Raw genomic sequence first — 20,982 nt, 5'->3', positions numbered from 1 at the left:
AGTTCAGTCACAGCATGTTTGGTGAGAGTCCACTGATCCCAAATTACTTTTGTGCAGAACAACTAGTCCTAGTTGCAAATCAAGATACAGTACCAGGTGTTCTTTAGCAATCATGCTTTACACAAACAGAATCACTTATTTCAAGAGTTCGAATGATGGCTGTACCATTCAAAGTGACTCAATGTTGGCCTCACGAACGTCTGAAAAGAGGATTACGGGCAGAACTCATAAAGCTTAGGCACACCTCTAAATGCATTGCAATTACAAGGACAATAATAGTTCTCTTCTGGTTCTCCATATTTATGGCTAACAGCAAACTTCTAAACAGGCATACCTAAGCATGTTAATTGAAAATAAATCAATAAAATAAACATGAAAAATAAACAATGGTCATTAACATTGGCTTATAATTAGCACCAAAAAAAGATATGAAGAGCCAGGCAGCATTCTCCCTTGTCATGGTATGATGCAATGGAAAGTAATGTATCTGTTCAGCAGATTAACCACAATGTAATTCGAGAAGGACTGTATATTTGTATCTAACCATGTTATACTGTATTGCTTGTAGGGTGTTTTTTTTATTTTATATTTTTTTTATTGTTGGTGGCACTACAAGTGAATTATGGTTAGGGATTGCATTACTTATTAATGAGAGTGACATCCCACAGATGCTGTATGCATTAGAAACATCAAGTACATGCAAACAGCTTGTATCAAATATGAATCCCTTTTTAATTAATCTTTATTCTTGGAAAACAGATCTAATCAAAGATGAGTATTTTTAGCTGTTGAATGCTTTAAATTAACATGTACAATTTCCATTTCCTGAATTAATGGATTTTTGTTTACTGCTTATTTAGCAGGATTTTTTTTTCAATGTATGGATTACTAAACCTTTACTGAAATCTTTAATGAAAAATAGATATTTGCATAAAGAATGAACTATGTAAGTATATTAGACTTACAGGCTTGTTTATTTTAATAAATGGAGTCCACTGTTCTTGTCTGAAAAAAATGGTTAGCATCAGTATTCAAAAAAATACACAGTTTATCCAGAAGGGGGAGCAATACTCACACTACAAATTACTGAATCCATTGTAAATCCTGGCCTAGTACTGCTGGAATGCAGTTTGATATAGCTGGATTCAGTATAAAAGCGATTTAACATTACAGTTCAAATGCACTATTATGAGGACATATTTAAATCAGTAATACATTTTAGCCAATATTGTCCATTTGTTTTGCTCACAATGCACAATAATACTGTATTATTAGTGAGGCATACTGGTGTCACACAAACTAACCCCAGTGAGTGGACCCCAGTCCCACTGCTCAGTTATTCATGCCACAGACATGACACTTAACACAAGTAGTCCTTAATTAAGTCAGAATTGAAATACGGTTGAATTGCTCACGCAAACTAGACCAGCGCGTTCACAAATCATAATGGTCACCAGGAGATGCTAAGAATGCTAAGAATCATTTTTATTAGTTTGATTTATGTGTTTGACATCCCTCAGGTATTTTTTGGAGCATACAAAATAATAACAGCAACAAAAAAAGGTTTATGATGGATTATTGCTCCCTAATATTTGACAGCATCCCTCCAAAAAAACTGCATGCACACATGTACAGAACAGCAATTAGCTAACACATGAGTGCATGTTGCCGTTCTTCTGACACCCAGGATTAAAGCAAAGTAATGTTTAGAAACACACAGAAGGAGCCAGTTAACCTTTTTCGGGAAACTTCAATTGCAATTTTAAAAAGGAATAATAAGATGCAAGGCAGCCTGTAGCTTAAATGACATCATAGTTTTTCCAACAAAACTGACAAACTCATATCCCAGACTCCTACTGAAGGTACAGGTAGCGGTAGAGACATGCCAGGTGCTTACTGGAGTGCTGCCATCTGACAGGGTGTTCATACTGATGGAGGTGCTCATCTTCCCTGAAGAGAGCGAGGGTGGGGAGGGACTCCGTTTCTCCATGCAGCTTTGATGAAGGCCGTCCTGCCGTTGAATGTAGTTACGCCATGCCCTCTGAATGCTGTGAAAAACGGGACACCTTAGTTTAGGGGGCTATTTGGATCATTTAAACCCCAAACTGCCACTTTGGAATTCAACTTGGACTGTTTTACTGTTGGTAAGAATTTAAAAAGTTTTTGTTCAGGCTTTCCAGAGCTTCAAAACCTTTAACACTTAATCAAGCCAATGGTTCCACATAAAACATGGAAATGCCAAGGTGTAATTTGTATATTAAATGTCGTATTTTGGCCAGTATTACAGTAAATGCTAACTTACATTACAATTTTTGACTCAAATGGCTGCATATTCATTTGGCACTTTTCAATGTTGTTTTCTATGTCCTTTGTTAGCTGGTGGCTGTTAAAAAAAAAAAAGAAAGTCTGTTAAATCATTATAAACAAAATGACATTATTGTGAAACCAAATACCATTGCAGAAAAATGTACAGAGCTTTTCCATAAGATACAATCCAGAGTAAGATATACTGTGATTAAATATATAAGTCTATGCCGAAAGCGAGAAATGGAATCCGTCAGAAGAAACAAGTCTTTATGGCTGCCCAAAATAAGAATGTTCACTGCGTGCCAGAGCAAAGCAGTGACATTTGGGATTAACTTTGCTCCATTATTTATAAAGCAAATCCTTGTGTATGAAGTGAAACTGTAATGGTAAGTTAGTTTAACACAGCGCCGCTCTCCTTGGGGTAATGAAAGGCAGCAGAATGCATAGAGGGCAAGGCTGAGCTGCAGGTGGGGGAGCAGAGGTAACGGGTTTACATCTGAATGAAACCCAAGAGTAAATGGGAATTCAGATTTAGAGGCTGTAGCATCAGTGGTCCCCCGTCTGGTATAACATAATGGATCTTTTCTTAATTGCATCATGACAGGTGCAATCTGTCATGAATTGCAATTGTTATTTTGCAGTTTTTTGTACATTATTATTCTAAATTGAATTCTCTAATGAGCAAGAAATGCCATCATCCCAGTGACATGACAAAGGGAAGGAACATACCCCTTCTATATCAGGGTAGGACGAAAAGAACACTAAAAATGATGGTTTAAGTTCATAAGCTTTTGGCTACTTAGGCTAATTAGAAATGGAGGCTTAAAACATGTGGTTGATATAACATCAAACTAGTAAAACATCAATGTGTTCTAAAATTCCACATCAGACCCTGGAATAAACAATTTGAAGAATTATATTTGTTTCACTGCTAAACCCCAGACCCCAACAGATTAAAGAAAAGCGCACACTTACTTTTGGACCAGATAGTTTCCATCATTCACGTGTTCCAGAGTATTCTGCAGCCTTTTCAACTCATCCTAGAAAAAAAGAACTAGAATAAATAAACAATTTGTCACAAGTCATGTTAGAATTGTGTGATTGCTCTCTGTGAAATGACTTGATTTCCAAACGGTGCAAATACATATTTCTTCATGTGGAATTGCTTGGTGCTTGATTATTATTTAATCCTATAAATATCAGGGAGCTGTTTTTTTCTTCTTCTTTTTTTAACTATTTGAAAGCTCTGGCATTGAACTCCCCATTCCTTGTCCCAAATCCCTGGTTGACACATGAAAGATGTCCTGTAAATCTATTCATCAAAACCAACTTATAGCATTGCAGCCGAAAACCATAACCAATCCATTATTATCCATTACTCATTAACTGTCATTATGAAGGTTTGCCACCTCTTATTAAGTTATGTGCATGATGACGTTGCATCCTAAATATCCTCTGTTTATATATTTATGATTTACATATATATAGTAAGTGTACATGCATTGTATTATGGTTGGATACTATTTAGCTGACAGAGTTAAGATTTTTAAAATATCATTTAAATTAACGTTATGCTTGCTATGAAACTGCATGAGAACTACAATACAAGAAGTGAAGATGTTACCACCAGACTGTAAACAGAAACAGCTGGGAGTTTTTTTGTTTTTTTTACGCAGAACATAATCTGGCAAAGAGACAAATTGCAGAAACAAAAGGTGACAAAGATCCCATTCATCTGCTGTTCTGCAATGAGCTTCTTAGGCACCATAATGCTGCTTTAAAACATTTTAAAGTATTTATTAAAAACTATACATGTATTAAAAAGAGATGCTATTTTTGAAATCAAAAGACAACGTTAGCATTTTAATACAGAGCAATACATTCTTTATTAAATGGTGCTTCATACTTTCCATTGGGAAAAACAGGATCCCAATAACTTTGGTTGAGGGTTTTAAAATCCATTGTGTACCTCTTATTAGTACAAGCAATTAGCTATTTGAATGTACTGAAAGTGCCACATGGCAGTACCACTGACCAATTAAGCCATACTTGACAGCCAAAGTTGTCCAAATTGTCTGGTAAAAAAAAAACCCTGACCTTCAAGCTTTGCCTGGCAATTAACACTTATTCAGAAGCACAGGTTCTGGCAATAAGTCATCTATAAATACTGTTGATTGCAGGCATATCTATTTGATTATGGCACATGTTTTCAGTAATTGCTAATATTACAGTTAGGCACTGAGAAAAAAAAGGTGAAACAGAAGATAACGAAATGCAAATAATAGTGTTCCAACAGATTGGACTGAGTGCACAATATAGAATGTGGGAAGATATTTAATTCTTTTGGAATGGTCAGATAGTATAATTAGAGCTAGGGTCAAATACTGTAATTACTTCAACTAACACAGTGGCTAATAGCAGCACATTTTCCAGTGCTGTAATTTATTTGTCTGGTTTCAACAGTTTCAGTAGCCTGAACTCATTTAATATTCCCTTTCCATTTTTTTGGGAGGGTGCAGATTTTAATTACTTACGGTGGAAGCATAAATAATTAAAAAGCATAACTTAATTACACACGTGAACTTAAACTGGAGCTGGTGCTAAGGGACTATATTGTATTAAGCCTTCTTTGGGATTTGTATATATATGAAAAAATCGTATATCACATTCCGAGGCTACTTTGAGAAACGCTTTATTGGACAGAGCAATACATCTTTATAATGCACATGTTATTAAAATGTTACAGAAATTGTATTCCACTCTTAATAAACTCTCCAGTGCATGGCTCAGGAGCCAGATGGTGCTGCTGTGACTGTCACAGGATAATACATTAAACCAGGGTGCCAGGAGATCATTTACATTAACAGGAAAAAAGAAGATACGCTCAGCAGTGCAACCTTCCCTTTTTAAACAGATTAAAATAGCCCTGACATCATAATACGGATGTATTAATAGCACTGTTTTCAGAGCTCTAGAATTACAATGTTTCAGCCAAGCATACAGATTCCTGCTAAGAAATAAATAATAAAAGTGATCTGCTTCTCTTGTTTTTCAAATTCTTACAAAGCTGTGAAAACAATCAGTATTTCTATCTATCTATCTATCTATCTATCTATCTATCTATCTATCTATCTATCTATCTATCTATCATCTAGTCTGAGTCATGTCAGCATGGTTTGAATCCCATTTGCATAGAGGTGTTGATTTTAGCTGTGGGCCACCAGGGTGCGCTGCATTGTCCTTGGTGCTCATGAGGTTAGGGAGAAAAATTGCCTTGGGATAGTTCAACTCTCAAGCTTCAGGGCCCCCTACTGGTCAATCGCCTGGGTGAAAACGTGATTGAATTAACAGCGGGACAGACAGAGGTGGCCAATTGATAGGACAACATTCTAATTGGGTATTTCAAATTGGTATTCATGAACTGCTATTGGTTTTGCTGTACTCTACTGTGTTAAATAAACTCATCACAGACTTCAAAGAAGCATTATTTAAAGTAAGAGCTTTGTGTTGAATAGGTTTGGAAGCGCTTCTTTCACAGTAAGCATTTATTGACATTACTGAAAATAAAGCGTTGCAGAGTCAGATGCAGCAGGTGAAACATAAGCAGGCTTGTTCTACTGTCTGATTGCTCCAATTGCTGTCTGTACATGCCCTGTCTGTACATACTGTATCAGATAACTGCTTTTTCCTGATCTATCGCTGCAGTTCCTTGTCCTTGATGTCTATTCCTTACATGAGGAAGAAGCACAAAGCTGATTCCACTCCAGGAAGCTATTATCAGCCCTGCTGCAGCCCCACCAGGTCAGAGCCCTTTATTGAACGGAGTGACTCTCCAGAGGCACCAGGGACAAAGTTTAACATCCACTAGACATTATAGAATACCAAGAAGATGTTGGTGAACATCTTGTTTATTTTTTATTTTATGTTCCTTTCCTCTACAAGGATGCACGGGCCAGAGAGCCTTTCAGTTATTTCTATAGCTTGCCTACATTTCCTGCTGTTGACAGAATACTTCTGCCACATTTTATTTGTGCCCCCAAACACATAAACCTGCATATAATTATGGCTGCTGCACTATAAACCCATGTTAAAATAAAATAAATAAAAAAATTAGTAAGTGATTTTTTCCCCCCCATTTAATATGCAGTGTCAGCATAAATCATTCTTGTTTATTGATGTTTTTTTAAAATAACTGCACCATTTTTTTGCAAGGGGCAAGTCCCGTGTGGGGGTGGGGGGGGGGGGGTGGGGGGGGATGGGATGGGGGCTGGGGGTGGCCTCTGTAGCTGTTTAATGGTAATGTTGAGTGCACAGAAGGCTACACTATAGAGGAATGCAAAAAAACAGACAGCAAGGTCAGATTTCGCAATGTTGTGGGGCTCTGTGTGGAATGTAAACAGCATTCCTCCTCAGATGCATTCAGTGAGACAAGAATGAGAGGTTTTCAACAACCATCAGTGTTGGAGGGGTACAGAGCACATTCACCTTTCAGGCTGATAAGAACTGAAGATGATGTTGTATTGGTTAATCAACAGGATATGCAGTATAAACAGAACAGCACTTTAATCTTGCAAATTAATTTACAAATAGACCAATTACAACAGTGCCTCTCTGTACTCCACCACTGAAGCACCTGTGTGCAAATAATCTTTCCGACAGAAGATTACTCACTAGAAGAGTAAATTATGCCTGCTAATAGTAAATGGGAAGTACTGTAAAATGCACAATTATAATGTGTTTTAAAAAAATATTTATATACCATGGCCCGATCTATCATTTAAACATTAAGTTTACTGCTGGTGGTTTACACATTTTAAAACATTTTAAAAGTGGCAGTTTTAGTTATCCCAAATAAACCCTTTTGAATGAATTATATGGTTATACAAATATTCTAACAGATATCCACTTCTTAATATAAGAGAAACTACAGTTTAAACACCAGACAAGACTTCACAAGGACAGAAAAACTTTGCATCCCAGGACAGTAATGTTGATCCATCAATCCTGTCACTATAAATCAACGCCACACAGGTATTGTCATTGTCTATATTGCTGCAGCCAAGAATAAATCATACCTGCTACAGTAAGGAGTGCATGCAGAAAGCAGTTTATTTACCTTTCTGCATAATCCAGTTGTTTCAGTCTGCAGGGACAATATTTCCTCTTTGTCTAAAGACACAATCATTTAAATTTATATTTATCTTACTGATGGCCTTGTCAATGGCTACCAAGTCTATTAGCTTCCCTTTCAGTCAAACGTAAGGTAAGTCAGTCACAACGCATTCCATCATCAATCAATCAATCAATCAATCAATCAATCAATCTTTATTTTATATAGAGCCTTTCATAGTGGACCACCATCACAAAGTGCTTTACAAGATGCAATAACAACAAGAAAATCCATAATACTTCAAATACAGAGAAATGCATAATACATAATATACAGTTAAAAAAAAGCATAATACATGAGAGTAGCATAATACATGAAATAGTAGTAGCAACACAGCAGCTGATAGCAGGTATCAGTCTTAAAGAGCATGGAAAGCAGGAGGGAACAGGTGAGTCTTGAGAGTTGATGCTTGAGAGTTGATTTCAAGCGAGTGACAGTGGGAGCATCACGCACCAAAGCAGGGAGAGAGTTCCAAAGAGTCGGAGCCATGAAGCTAAACGAGCGTTCTCCAAGTGTGGTGCACTTTTGCTTGGGGATAACAAGCAGGCCAGAGTCGGAGGACCTCAGCTTACAGGCAGGGACATAGCGGGTCAGCATGTTGAGGAGGTACTCGGGACCTGTGTGATGAAGGGCATTGTAGGTGAGCAGGAGAGTTTTGAAAATAATCCTGAACTTTACAGGTAGCCAGTGCATCAGGGCAAGACAGGGGGTGATGCGATCACGTTTTTTACATCTTGTAAGGATCCTAGCAGCGGAATTCTGAACTAGCTGCAGTCGGTTTATGGTGCGTGCCGGGAGACCATCATATAGAGAGTTGCAGTAGTCGAGTTGAGAGGAGACAAATGCATGACAAAGTATCTCTGATCTGGGAGGGAAAGGTAGGGACGGACTTTGGAGATGTTTTGAAGGTGGTAGAATGAAGATTTGACTGCGGAGGAGATGTGGGTATCAGAGGAGAGGTTGCTGTCCAGAAGTACACTAAGGCTTTGTACAGTGGGGGAAGGCAGCAGCAGACAGTTTCTGAGGTTAAGGGCAGCTATATTGAGATTCTTAAGTTGAGTTTTAGATCCTACTGGAAGGAGTTCAGATTTGCTGGTGTTCAGATGAAGAAAACTGGCAGACATCCAGGCCTCGATGTCTTGAATGCAATCATGATCCTGAGTATATGATCAAGACTTCGCTATGCAAGACAGGAATTCTCTAGGCAAATAATTGTCTATGTTTGCCTGTAAGCATGGAATACTTTTAAAAAAAGTGAGTGATAGTGTCACCTTTGAATGTTACCTAAAGTACCTAAAACAACGATGTATTATGTTAGGTCAGTAAAGCATGGTAAATCACAGTAGGAAACTGAAACCTGTAAAAAGAAAATACAAAGGTCAGCAGCAGGCTGGCATATGAAGTTCTTACTGTGCATGTTCGTTAATAGAATATGAAGCATGCTTACCACAGCAAGTGCATGTTTTAAGATAAAAATATTGCTTATGAGGATCCTTCATATAGACAGACATCTGGGACATCTCGAAAACAAAGAACAGATTGCTACTGAGTCATGCAAAACCCAGTATTTGGATTCACTGGGATTTTAAACAGGCACAGATATACCAAAAAACAAACAAACACAAAATTATACAAGGGTAATATTTCTCATGCTTGTCTAGCTGACAATAGAACAGGTGGTTAAATATCATTCGGTCCCAGTGAATCTAAAAATGAAGCCTCCAATATTTGAGCTGCTATCTTGCACATTACTGAGAGCCAAGAAATCCAAAATCCAGAATGACTCATTCATGGCTAGTTTTTATAGCATTGTGTGTAAAATCTCATCACCGATTTACTGTGACCCAATGCTCATAACAGGAGATAATAATATTCAAGTGCCCAATGTCCATGTTGTACTGCTATTGTATACATTCAGTAAATTAATCTGGAATAAAACACAAAATGCAATTTCCTTGGGTAAAAATAAGGGATTTATTCACCTATTTTTCACCAGTTTCATTTTATGCTTACCTGCACAAAGCAGATTAAAACACAATCCCAATTTTAATATGCATAAGCTACCTGCAGTTCGATTAGTTGCAAAACATTTTCCTACAGAATTTATGTTGACAGCTACTAATAAATAACATTGATGCGATACCCAAGCTTATTCCGCAAAACAAAAAACAATGAAAATGAAACTCAGGAGAAAATGTTTAGTGAATAAGGCCCTTCATGTCACAGCAGTGCACAGAGCATGGACACTATGGGTGTCTAAGAATCACATTTCCAAAAGCACTGAAGTGTGTGGGTAATAGGGCTGCCAAGTATTAATCCCAACAGTTACTACAGCGGGATTGCACTTCATCAAAATACAAACACAGTAGGAGTGCACAGCGTATCAGGGAGAGTGTAAACAGTGCCTCCTCAAATAAAGGGTTTACATTAATGATTATGGCAATCAGTTCAATTGTCAGTTAAATGTATCCTTCTAAGTGGATCTCCTCCAAAAACAACTTAAGCTGCAAAACTGGAACTTGCAACTGCATTGCACATGCACCTCTTTGAACAGAGCTCTCAGGCAGCAGCCACCAAGCAGCTTGGTCCAGCTCGGCTTGGGTCTGTAGCCAAAGAAGTGGACCTCCAGCTCTTCAAAATGGAACGGGAGCCAAGTGCTGAATTTTATTAAGCAAACAATGATACAGCAAACACAGAGGAGTACCCAAAGGACTGGGTCACCTCTGGCTCCCACTGAAATTAAAGACACATCCGATGACGGATCTCTTTAACTGCTTTACCAGTGACAAACTAGCTGGCTGTTGTTTAGCCTCCAGCACCCTGCCAGGTAATAGAAAGCTTTCGGTAATGAAAGCAGTTAAGTTTCGTGGACTCTTATTTACAATGTCTTTGCTAGCTAAACTCTGCCTGAAAAGCAGCTCTACACAATCTGGTGTGGTACAGTAGTTTAATATACTTATTATAAAGCATGAATATGAACTCCTACCCACCAATACCTTACTGTTTACAATGCTTTCTGTGAGAGAGGTTTCATGTTGCTGTATTTTATTTTCTAAAATATAATATTTTGTTTCCTTTGTTGGGTTTCTTCCACTGCTTCTGTTTCTCAATACAAAGGTCTACAGTTCACACCTACTACCCAACTGTTCTTAAAACATAATGTACGATTTTACTACCATTTTTTTTAAGCATTTGCTTTCTACTTGATGTGTATCATTTTACAATGGCACTGCTCCAGGCAAATTTAATACTTCCATTTCCAATTTCTGAAGTGCTAGGGCAAATTTATTCAGCTGTTTTTTTTTTATATTATTATTATTATTATTATTATTATTATTATTATTGTATCATTGTAATCCCTGAGAGATTCAATCTGAAACCAGATATGTGAAAAAAATCATTTTGCAACAAACTGGGGTAGTCTTAGAAACATGAATAGTATAACGTATTGGCCACTTTGGGGGGTAATGGGGTAACATCACTCCTTTTCCTTTTGTTTAAAAGTATGATTAACACCACCCTCAGTCTATGGGTAAAACATCTGAAGCAATACACAGTTCAATGTGTACGTAGATTTCACAACAAACCCCACGCAAACATGTCTGTAACCACGTCAACCATAGTTCTTCACACCTGTGTAAGAAGCCAAACATAACTATTCATCAACCTCCATCCAGATATAAACATAGTCAATTATTTCATTTTACCTGCTATTCTTGTATTTCAATAACAGATGGACTATCCCAGTACTTTTTTTTAAAGAGCTTCTCATTTACAAGCAGCGAAAGCAAGGGAGGATTGGAATGTTAGGAAGGGTGTGAAAAGGCTGGCAATGTAGACAAAAAGGGGGAAACAAGTGTATGCATTAAGGTCCTGGTCAACTTCCCTACACAGTTAAAACTCCCAGACATACATGTTTTTTTATTATTATTATTGTTTTGTACATTGTATTCCAGAATATGTATTTAATTATTACATCTGATGGCATTTTAAAATCCAAAAGGCCTTTTTTCCCCCAAACGCTTCACATTTATAAAGGCCATCTTAAATTAAAAGGTTATTATTGACTGAAGGGAAGAGGAACTGAACCACAGAAGAGAGAGAGATGTCTTGATTTCCGAGCCATTTCCATAATTAACGGTATTACAGATCTTTAGAAGTGGCAATGCAGTGGCCAGTGAAAGGTTTGCATAATTTAGGAATGCAAAGGCCAGAAAATCTATACTAATCTCAGTTTTGCACCATCTTGCAAAGGGTATTGATTGCAACTGTGTTCAGTAAAATGTATGAAGTTGGCCATGTTGCTGTGCCCCCACAAAGTGTTTCTGATGTCTTGACCCTGAACCCTAAGTGCTGTAAAGGATAGCCTGCCCTGACCGCTGCTCCATTGTTGTTCTCACTTAAAGAGATACATTTCACAGATTAGCCCGTGAGCGATCCAGGTGCAAACTTAACTGGAGCAGGGCCAGTTGCTTGTGATTGCTGCTTGAGTTACTATCTTGATGACACCTGCTGGAAATGTAAATCTTCACTTGAATCTTTACTGTCTCTAAGACCTAGACAAGGGGTTTAGTGGCGGGTCAATATGTGTTTAAATATAGTGGAACAGTGGGTTAATTACCTTTGGAGGTCTTTGGTTCAAGTGAAGTGGATAGTTGTCTAAACCACATAACCATAACACATGTTGTTAATAAGTTAGAATTGAGGTAATTTGTGGATCACATACCTATCTGTATATCTTTATTGACACTGCCAGGTCTCACATTTTATTAACAAAATTCCCAAGCAAAATTCCCAGGCAAAATGTATATGTATATTGGAAACAGCAATTAAAGTCGTCAGGCAGTCCTTAATAAAACATCAGTTCTTGAATTACTTATTAAATAGCTCTCCTTTACTTGTGAATGGGTTAATACATGGTTAATAATAAATCCTCAATCATATACCTTGTTTCAAAGAACACCCTCCAATAAATAAATAAATATAACCGTGGCAGAGAAATGGAACATGAAAATCTACTTGTACCAGACTATCAAAACAGACCCCAGGGTTCAACATAACAGGCCAGACCTTGTCATTTACTACAAAGCTGTCAACACAGGTCTACTTGTAGATTCATAGTCTTTTAGAACATCTGCAGGCCATTGAACTCAACACCAAAGCCAAAGGCTTGATATACTCATGATTGTGAACACCACAATCACTTATCTTCATACCTGTAGCTGAGTGCAGGAAAACTCTCTGAGTGCTTCAACTGCATCAAAGAGAGAAATAATCTTAAAAAGGGCAACTCTTCTTCAGGGTGCAGTGCTTACAATTACTCTCTGTCCTCACTGCGAAAGGTCAAATGTCTTCACATTAATCTGATGCCTTCTAATACTGAAATGGGGTCCTTTGCTACTGACTTACCAAAAAATACAATAAAATACAATAAAATAAAATAACAATTCCTTCGGATCACCTCCATATGGATTTGTTTGTTTATTACATTGTTTTATTAGACCATTTTATTTGGTGTCACAAAAAGTATACAAAGCTTTTGAGACTGCATACACAGTATGCTAGCTCCCTAGCTGTGTTATTCCTGTCTGACAGTGTATTTCTGTATATCTTCTATTAAAAAAGCATTGGGACTACATTACATACTGGCGAATATTATTTCAAGCACTGGTTATTCCAACATTCTGCTGAGGCTATCTGTACAATTGTAGCAACTATTGAAATGAGTGTATTGTGGCTTGTTTTGTTTTTATCATATTCTTATTCTGTATGACTACTTTATTAAACAGTAATGCCTTGACTCCACCTACCACTGGGATTGAGTTGAAAGCAATTTTAATTCCATCCCATACGTTCCATCAGTATCAGAACACTGTAAACACAATTTGAACTGGGACACACGTTTTGAGCACAGACTGAGAGAATATGCTCATGGCAGTCGCTCAGATGAAGGGTGCTAAAAACAGAACTGAGGGCTATGAGTTAATGATGCTAACATTAATATTAGACGTACTGCAGGTGAAATAATTTGCAAATGGCACTGCAGCAGGGTGGGCAGGGAGCCCAGACTGTTGGCCACTCAAGATATTCAGGGCCAGCGTACCAACAGTGCCTTAGAGGAAAACTTTTCAAATTGCTTTTCAAGTAGATTAGAATCAGTGTGGACATTTTATTAACATACAGTAACACTAAACAAAAAATCCCCCTTGTGCTGCCATTTCCACTTTAAAAAAAAGTCAATCTCGTCTCGAACCTCCAATATAAAACTGCAGCGTGCAGTCCAATTTTCAACTGGACGTTACACGTACAAGATTGCCTCTGTGTATTATGGGTTATGAAGTGCACACAGACATGCGCTTAGCTTTAAGAAGCCTGAAAGCAATCTGATCTACAAGGATTGTTTTGGCAAAAGTAGGGCAGCAGTGTGGAGTAGTGGTTAGGGCTCTGGACTTTTGACCGGAGGGTCGTAGGTTCAATCCCAGATGGGGGATACTGCTGCTGTACCCTTGAGCAAGGTACTTTACCTAGATTGCTCCAGTAAAAACCCAACTGTATAAATGGATAATTGTGTGTAAAAAATAATGTAATTGTATGTAAAAATAATGTGATATCTTGTAACAATTGTAAGTCGCCCTGGATAAGGGCGTCTGCTAAGAAAAAAAAAAAAAAGGTTTTCTTCAACAATTTTGCACAGAACATCTCTAATGCATGAAGGTCATTTTCTGTGGTGAATAGGAAGTAGTTTTATTCCATTTACTTTGGAAGTACTTACTAGTTTGTACCCTTTAGAGGGATTTTTAAAGAGTGCCTGATTTAAATAGAAATTAAATATTTAACATAAAATCACATCATGCTTTCATTTCGAGAAATAGGGAGGCATACAAATGTGCAGCCACGGGCTTCTCTATGAGTCAACCAGAGGTTTCTAGGAGTGAAATACTGCTTCATTCTTTTGCAGTAAAGCCAGCAGTTCAGCTCTCAAGGTTTAGCTTTATTAGTCTGTAGATCACAGATTTGCAGGCCCCCTTTCTGCTGGGGTCAAAAACCCATTAGCTATGACTTAATGTACAGTGCTGTAAACATTTAGTGATGGAAATGGAATTGAAAGGGCTGCAGGTGTGTATTTCAATAATGCAAAACAATGTTAATGCTGCGATGCTTTCAGGTCTTCATGGAAAGGATTATGGCAAAGCAAAGTTACGGAGCATGCATTCAAATGTCCTGTTTACATTGTTCAGGTTACATATTACGCTAGTGTGCAACCTAAATTCATTTCAAAACCTTAAACAGCCTTGTTGCTGAAACACATACTCTAAGCAAAACCTTTCCTAACCAGCAGAAGTGTGCTTTATTCTTTGGTTTCACAGGTTATGAGTTCAAGATCTATCAGATATAATGAATGGAAGGGGTTTTTATTTAACTATAAAAATGATCTTTTAAACTGAATGGTCAGACTGGAACTCTGTGTAAATATAGCAACAGCAAGCTATTTAGGGCAAGAATGGTCATTGATCATAATATTGAGTCTAAAGTATTCAAACTGATGAACTAGAAAGCCATAAAAACAATTTTAATAAATGAAGACAGGCTATGAAATGGAATGATTCCTGCTTATATTAGTAGTACATGTCCTGGCTATTGCTACAGAATCTCAACATATACATATCCACAAACATTAAGATAGTGGATAATGAAAGACAAAGAATGGTATGGGTTTTGTTCTCCTCTTTCTATGCGGGAAAAATACTTACACAACACCTTGGCTTTGAGAGATACCACATTTAATTTAGCTTGACATGGGTTTAAGAAATTTGTATTAAGTGCCAAGGCAACAAAAACTGGTTTAATATCCTTTACATGTCAGGTATCTCACACTTGGGGGTTTACTTCTGTCAAACCAATGATACACACACCCTGCAGTTTTTTTTAGGAGACAAGTGACTGACAATTTTAAATGTTTGTAAATGCGTATACATATACACATTCTGCACATTATATTGATGCAGTGGGTTCTGAATCATGTATTAATATAATGTACAAATAAAGCACCATGAAGCTGAACTATACTGAAAGAAACAGCTTATGATCTGCCTTATGCTGTTAGCTCTTGGGACTGGCTCAATCTTGGTGAAATGTAAACATGCAAATTAATCTTTATCTCAGAAGCAGAGTCCTGTCCATATCCCCAAGCATCTTCCTCCCTTGTGCATTCCATTGTATCACTGTAGATGTGTATGATAAGCCTTCGATAAATACTGTAAAACCCTACAGTATGCATTCAATTTTCACAATAGCAGCTGTTTAAGTTCGCGATGGAATGGACATATACCGAACAGTACCACAGTCAATTTTTGCAGTGAATTTGCAGTTTACCATGTTCACTGCGATTTTTACCATGCTTTCAGTATGCTTTGCTATACATTGATAGAATGGCAAACAACTAAATAGTGGTTTCCAGTATTTACATGCTGCCGTTATGTAGATTTCATCAAACTTGTAGGAGACGGACTGCAGCATACAGCACATGCTGTTGATGTCAGCACATCTGCGTGTTTTATTTCTAAGTGTGACGAAATCTAGACAACTTTATAGTAGGCCGGCTCCAAGCAGCCCCAAGACATCCCCAACACAAACCATAAAATATTTCTACCTCAACATACAGTATACTTTAAATATCAGTGACGTGGACAACACAAGTAATAGTAGCATTTAAAAAGTTTTGTAATGCTTTAAAAACAGACATCAAAAGTTTTTTTTTCTTTACTTTATATAAGTTCAAATCAATACCTATGATTGCCCAGATTGTACTGGACATCAAGCCCATGGCATCAGAAGTCACCGAAGAGATACAGAAGAATCTGGTAAATATTTACAATATGACTTGATTTGTAGGTCTTATTATCTATGCTGTATTATATTATGTGACTGCAGCATGAAATTATTCAGTAATCAGACACTTCTGTTGAGCACATTTCATATTTACAATTCCAATCAATATAAATCGCTTCGCCATGGACCTGGTTTCTGTTACGAAATGATTGCTGCAGCTAAGAATAATCTTTTTTTTTACTTTCCCTCAAAGCACTGACAGTTTATTTGTGTTCAGGTATGTATGCAAAAATACTCTGTAGATTTAAATAAACTCACAGATAGGAGTCTGTTACTTGACTGCTAATCATTTGTTAATGTGTATTAACATAATCGTTAAAAGCACTGTGGTTTCCTAATAACTGTTTCTTAATTTACAAACCCAACAAACGTCAAGAAGGTTTTATTGATAAGGTAAGATTATACGCCCGCTCCAAAATCATTACTACTGCAAAACAGAATACATAAATTACTACTGCAAGATAAAATCAATACAAAGCTGAATTACTGTTAAAATGGACAGTGACATTTTCAAAAATGAGTTTATATATAAATTAGCAGTCCTTGCTTTCTATCCCATCTACTGGAGCTTTACCATTCTGCTTTTTTTCACTTTCAAATCATGTTCACATTTCATAAATATTCTTAGAAAATAAATAAACTGTGAGACCAATAGCATCATTTTATTTCAGTATACATGCCATTGTGATACATTTGATTAGATTCTAGTTATACCTTCCAGCTTGCCAGTTAATATGTATATGACATTGTAGCCTATATTATACCGAAGACAGGGTTTTCAGAACCATAAGGAACATATTAAATCACACAAATAGATCAGATATCAGCAATCTGACATTTGTAAAAAAAAAAAACATAGTTAAAGGGCACATAAGGACCTTTTTATTTTATTGTTTATTATTATTATTAGTTTATTTAGCAGACGCCTTTATCCAAGGCGACTTGCAGAGACTCTGAATTGTGTTACATGTTCCCATGTGTTGCTACAACTGTTTATGTAAGGTGTGTGTATTGTTTTAATTGTTTTTTTACATTTTGACCACTTTTTTAAACTTTTAAATTGCATTCCCTGCCTCAAGATGGCTTCCCATGTACCTGCATGGACCTCAAGGAACTACATTTCCCACCCTCCTCCTGCTCACTGGTAAATCCATCTTAGTTTCATATGTGAGCAGGAGGATGATGGGAAATGTAGTTCTGAGAGGTCCATGCGGGTACATGGGAAGCCATCTTGAAGCAGGGAATGCAGCTGTTTACCATTCGTACCTGAAAGTATTCTGGACTGTTCATTCAAGAATATTATTTGGTTTTATACCTAACTGCCTTTTAAAACACAATGCACAAATCCATTAAACAAATAAAACTGGCCAGGTGTTTAAATAGAATACATTTGTGTTCCAAAGCTCAACTGGCCCATGCTGTGGCAGCTTTAACAGGTCTGTTATGTACAGTGTCTATGCAGGTTTACAAATCGATTAATACCAGTGTGTTTACTGCTCCTGACATTCTACATGAATCACCATTATGATTTGGGACTACTGCAGCGACTGCTTTTATTAATATCATCCCCCCTCACTTCCTCTACCTCAGGCTCTCGGGTGTTGCGGACGGAATGGGTCAGGCATGACCTTCCCTCTGTCAAAACACACAGCACGTCTGGTCAATGAAGTCATTACATTAAAGCCGCTATACTCTTGTGCATTCTTGGCTAGGGACCCTTGACCATTTCTCATTGTTTCACCTCTGTGTTTTTCACTTGCCTTCAAGGTACATAATATGTGCAATAAACAAGAAAATGAGCTCCCTGCTATAATATATACACACACAAACACACACAATAATGTCTGTATATAAAGTGAAAAATATACGACTTACAATATTACAAGCATTGTAGAATCAAATTATCTTAAAAAGAAGGGATGCAGGCACAGCATCATAAATCCAGAAAATGTATTTGTGTTTTTGCTTCTGATTTTGCATTCATCAAGAGAAGTTATATATATATATATATATATATATATATATATATATATAGAGAGAGAGAGAGAGAGAGAGAGAGAGAGAGAGAGAGAGAGAGAGAGAGAGAGAGAGAGAGAGAGAAAGACTACTGTATAGAAATGTATCATAGGACGTCTTACCTGGAAGCTACCACAAATAGGGAGATGATGTAGTAGTTCATAACATGGGAATATTAAGTATTACACCACAATTGCATTTAGGCTGTGCTTTATTAGTGGGAAGACTTTTGTCAAGTGTAACTATTAGCAAAAAAGAACAATAATAATATAGAAACACTGGACAGCTTCTGTAGCTGTTGCCTGTTTTTCAGAGGGCTTGCACAGGTGGAACATGTCTAACATTTGGTATGTAAATGTAATCGTTCCTCTGTTTACTTGGCAATGGTATTCTATAAACATCAGAATGCATTACAGATCAGCTAAATGGTTTCTGTCCATGTAATAACCTTGACTTTGGGACTATTAAAGCATTTCTGTGTGAGCACCTAAGATTGTGTTCTGGTTTATTTGCAGTGGTGAAGTGATGCAAATACTATGAAGTGTGTCCTTGCTGATATTTATAAATACGAATTAGATTCCAATTGGGAAATTGCCTCTTAGACTGAAATAGAAAAAGTAAAGAAACATCGATAAACCATCAATAAACTATAAACCATTAATCAAAGTGTGGTGGACTAAAGGTGGACTTATTTTATTATTATTATTATTATTATTATTATTATTATTATTATTATTATTATTATTATTATTATTGTATCTTAAGGACAAGATATTCAAAAAAACTGTCCTCCTGAACTAGTTACGATCTTATTGAACACGCTCAATGAATAGCAATTGAAATATCAACTGGAGAACAATTTCCAGAGACGCATTTGAGAATGGGGTTTTAATGTGGGCATTTATCCTGGGGATTCTCTTTTAATCAACCAGTCATTCTCTCCATGGGATTGTCATAGTTTAACCCTGTCACATACATCATTACAGCTATTAAGGTTATTATTTTAGCAAATCATTAATGAACATCCAGAATAGCAAAGGGACCAAGTACTGTACAACACCTTCAGGCATTTACAGTAAAACTGTATCAGGTCTTTTATTAGGTTTGACAACTAATGCCCCGCTCCAACTGTCAAAAAAGATCTGCAGGTTTACTTATCCATTCTCCACTGGCATTATATTGAGAACAAAGTGAGAAAAAAAATCCAGATCCCAGAACTTTGACTAGCTGGCTCTTAAAGGATCCCAGTAGCACCAACAACATGGCTTGGTAGCCCGTTCCATACATTCACCGCTCTCTGTGTCAAATGTACTTTATCAGCTTCAGTTACATATTTGCTGATCCTCAAACATTACAGAGCAGAACTAGATCAATATAGTATTTCACATTCAATTTTGTTCACCTGTAGGCCCTATATATACTATAGTCTCTATTAGTTGTGGATATCAGCAGCAGTGTGGAGTAGTGGTTAGGGCTCTGGACTTTTGACCGGAGGGTCGTGGGTTCAATCCCTGGTGGGAGACACTGCTGCTGTACCCTTGAGCAAGGTACTCCACCTATATTGCTCCAGTAAAAACCCAACTGTATAAATGGGTAATTGTATGTTAAAATAATGTGTAAAAAATAATGTAATTGTATGTAAAAATAATGTGATATCGTAACAATTGTAAGTCGCCCTGGATAAGGGCATCTGCCAAGAAATAATAATAATAATAATAATAATAATAATAATAATAATAATAATAATAATAATAATAATTAGTTAAATTGACGGACTCCTGAAGTCCTTCAGTTAACGCTGATATTTAAGGAGTCTTAGGAGTAAAGGACTACACGATTGCCTGGCCATTGCATTTGCACTGCTCTTCAGCTACTGTGTAACCAGGAGGAGATAAAAATCAATAATATCTTCTTCCTTTGGAAATTCTAAACTGGCTAGGAAAATTATGTGTCATCGCTTTCAGGTTGCTGATAATATTGCCCACACTCCAGGCTGTAAGAAATATCAGTTCTTTAAAATGCAGATAGTTCCAGAGTGGGCGATTTTGGGACACATACTATACAGTCTTGTTTTTGCTCAGTGAGATTCTGTGCTTCTGTTACATAAATCAAACATTCTGGACAAGGTCAATTGATCAGGAAATTGTTGGTGATATGCCTGCAATCGAACTAAAGCAGGATAATGATGACCACGAAATTCATGGGTAAAGGGAATGGTAGCAAACACTAAGCTAATTATTTATGTGGCTGAGATTAGGAAACAGTCATTCAGTATGATACAGCATGTGTGTTCCAGATGGATTTATATCTCATCTATAGGAGAACACTATACTTTAGATTTTCACAAACATTTTAAGCCACGCATTTTTTTAAATATATTTTTTTAGTAGTACAGTGCCCCTCATTATAAAGCAGCCTTTTCTACAGTACCAGGGAACTGGTTATCAGGCAATTTGGCCAAGGCTCCCATTTGCACCATAATGCGCATTCTATCTACACTTGTATTCTCATTATAAGCCAACATACAAATAGCACAGCCTCTTAATATGGCTCCCAACTACAGAAAAGGGAAGCACTTAAATCTGAATGCAGTGAAGAAA

General features: G+C 37.0%; 1 protein-coding gene across 2 annotated transcripts in view; it reads right to left on the bottom strand.

Moving 5' to 3' along the window:
• The window catches only part of LOC117417069 (schwannomin-interacting protein 1), a 161,448-nt gene that overhangs the window by 126,650 nt on the left and 13,816 nt on the right, over nucleotides 1-20,982 (bottom strand). For both annotated transcript variants that reach the window (XM_034028778.3, XM_034028777.3), the window contains 3 exons: nucleotides 3,283-3,347; nucleotides 2,303-2,383; nucleotides 1,898-2,048 (listed from right to left, as the gene is read on the bottom strand). In XM_034028778.3, coding sequence (XP_033884669.2) covers nucleotides 1,898-2,048; nucleotides 2,303-2,383; nucleotides 3,283-3,347 — 297 coding nt within the window. Of the gene's footprint in view, nucleotides 1-1,897; nucleotides 2,049-2,302; nucleotides 2,384-3,282; nucleotides 3,348-20,982 lie in introns of those variants that run through there.

The sequence above is a fragment of the Acipenser ruthenus genome, chromosome 12 (assembly GCF_902713425.1).
Source record: "Acipenser ruthenus chromosome 12, fAciRut3.2 maternal haplotype, whole genome shotgun sequence".
NCBI classification, from domain to species: Eukaryota; Metazoa; Chordata; class Actinopteri; order Acipenseriformes; family Acipenseridae; genus Acipenser; species Acipenser ruthenus.
The sequence above is the reverse complement of the archived record's forward strand: the minus strand, read 5'-3'. Positions and strand labels throughout refer to the sequence as shown.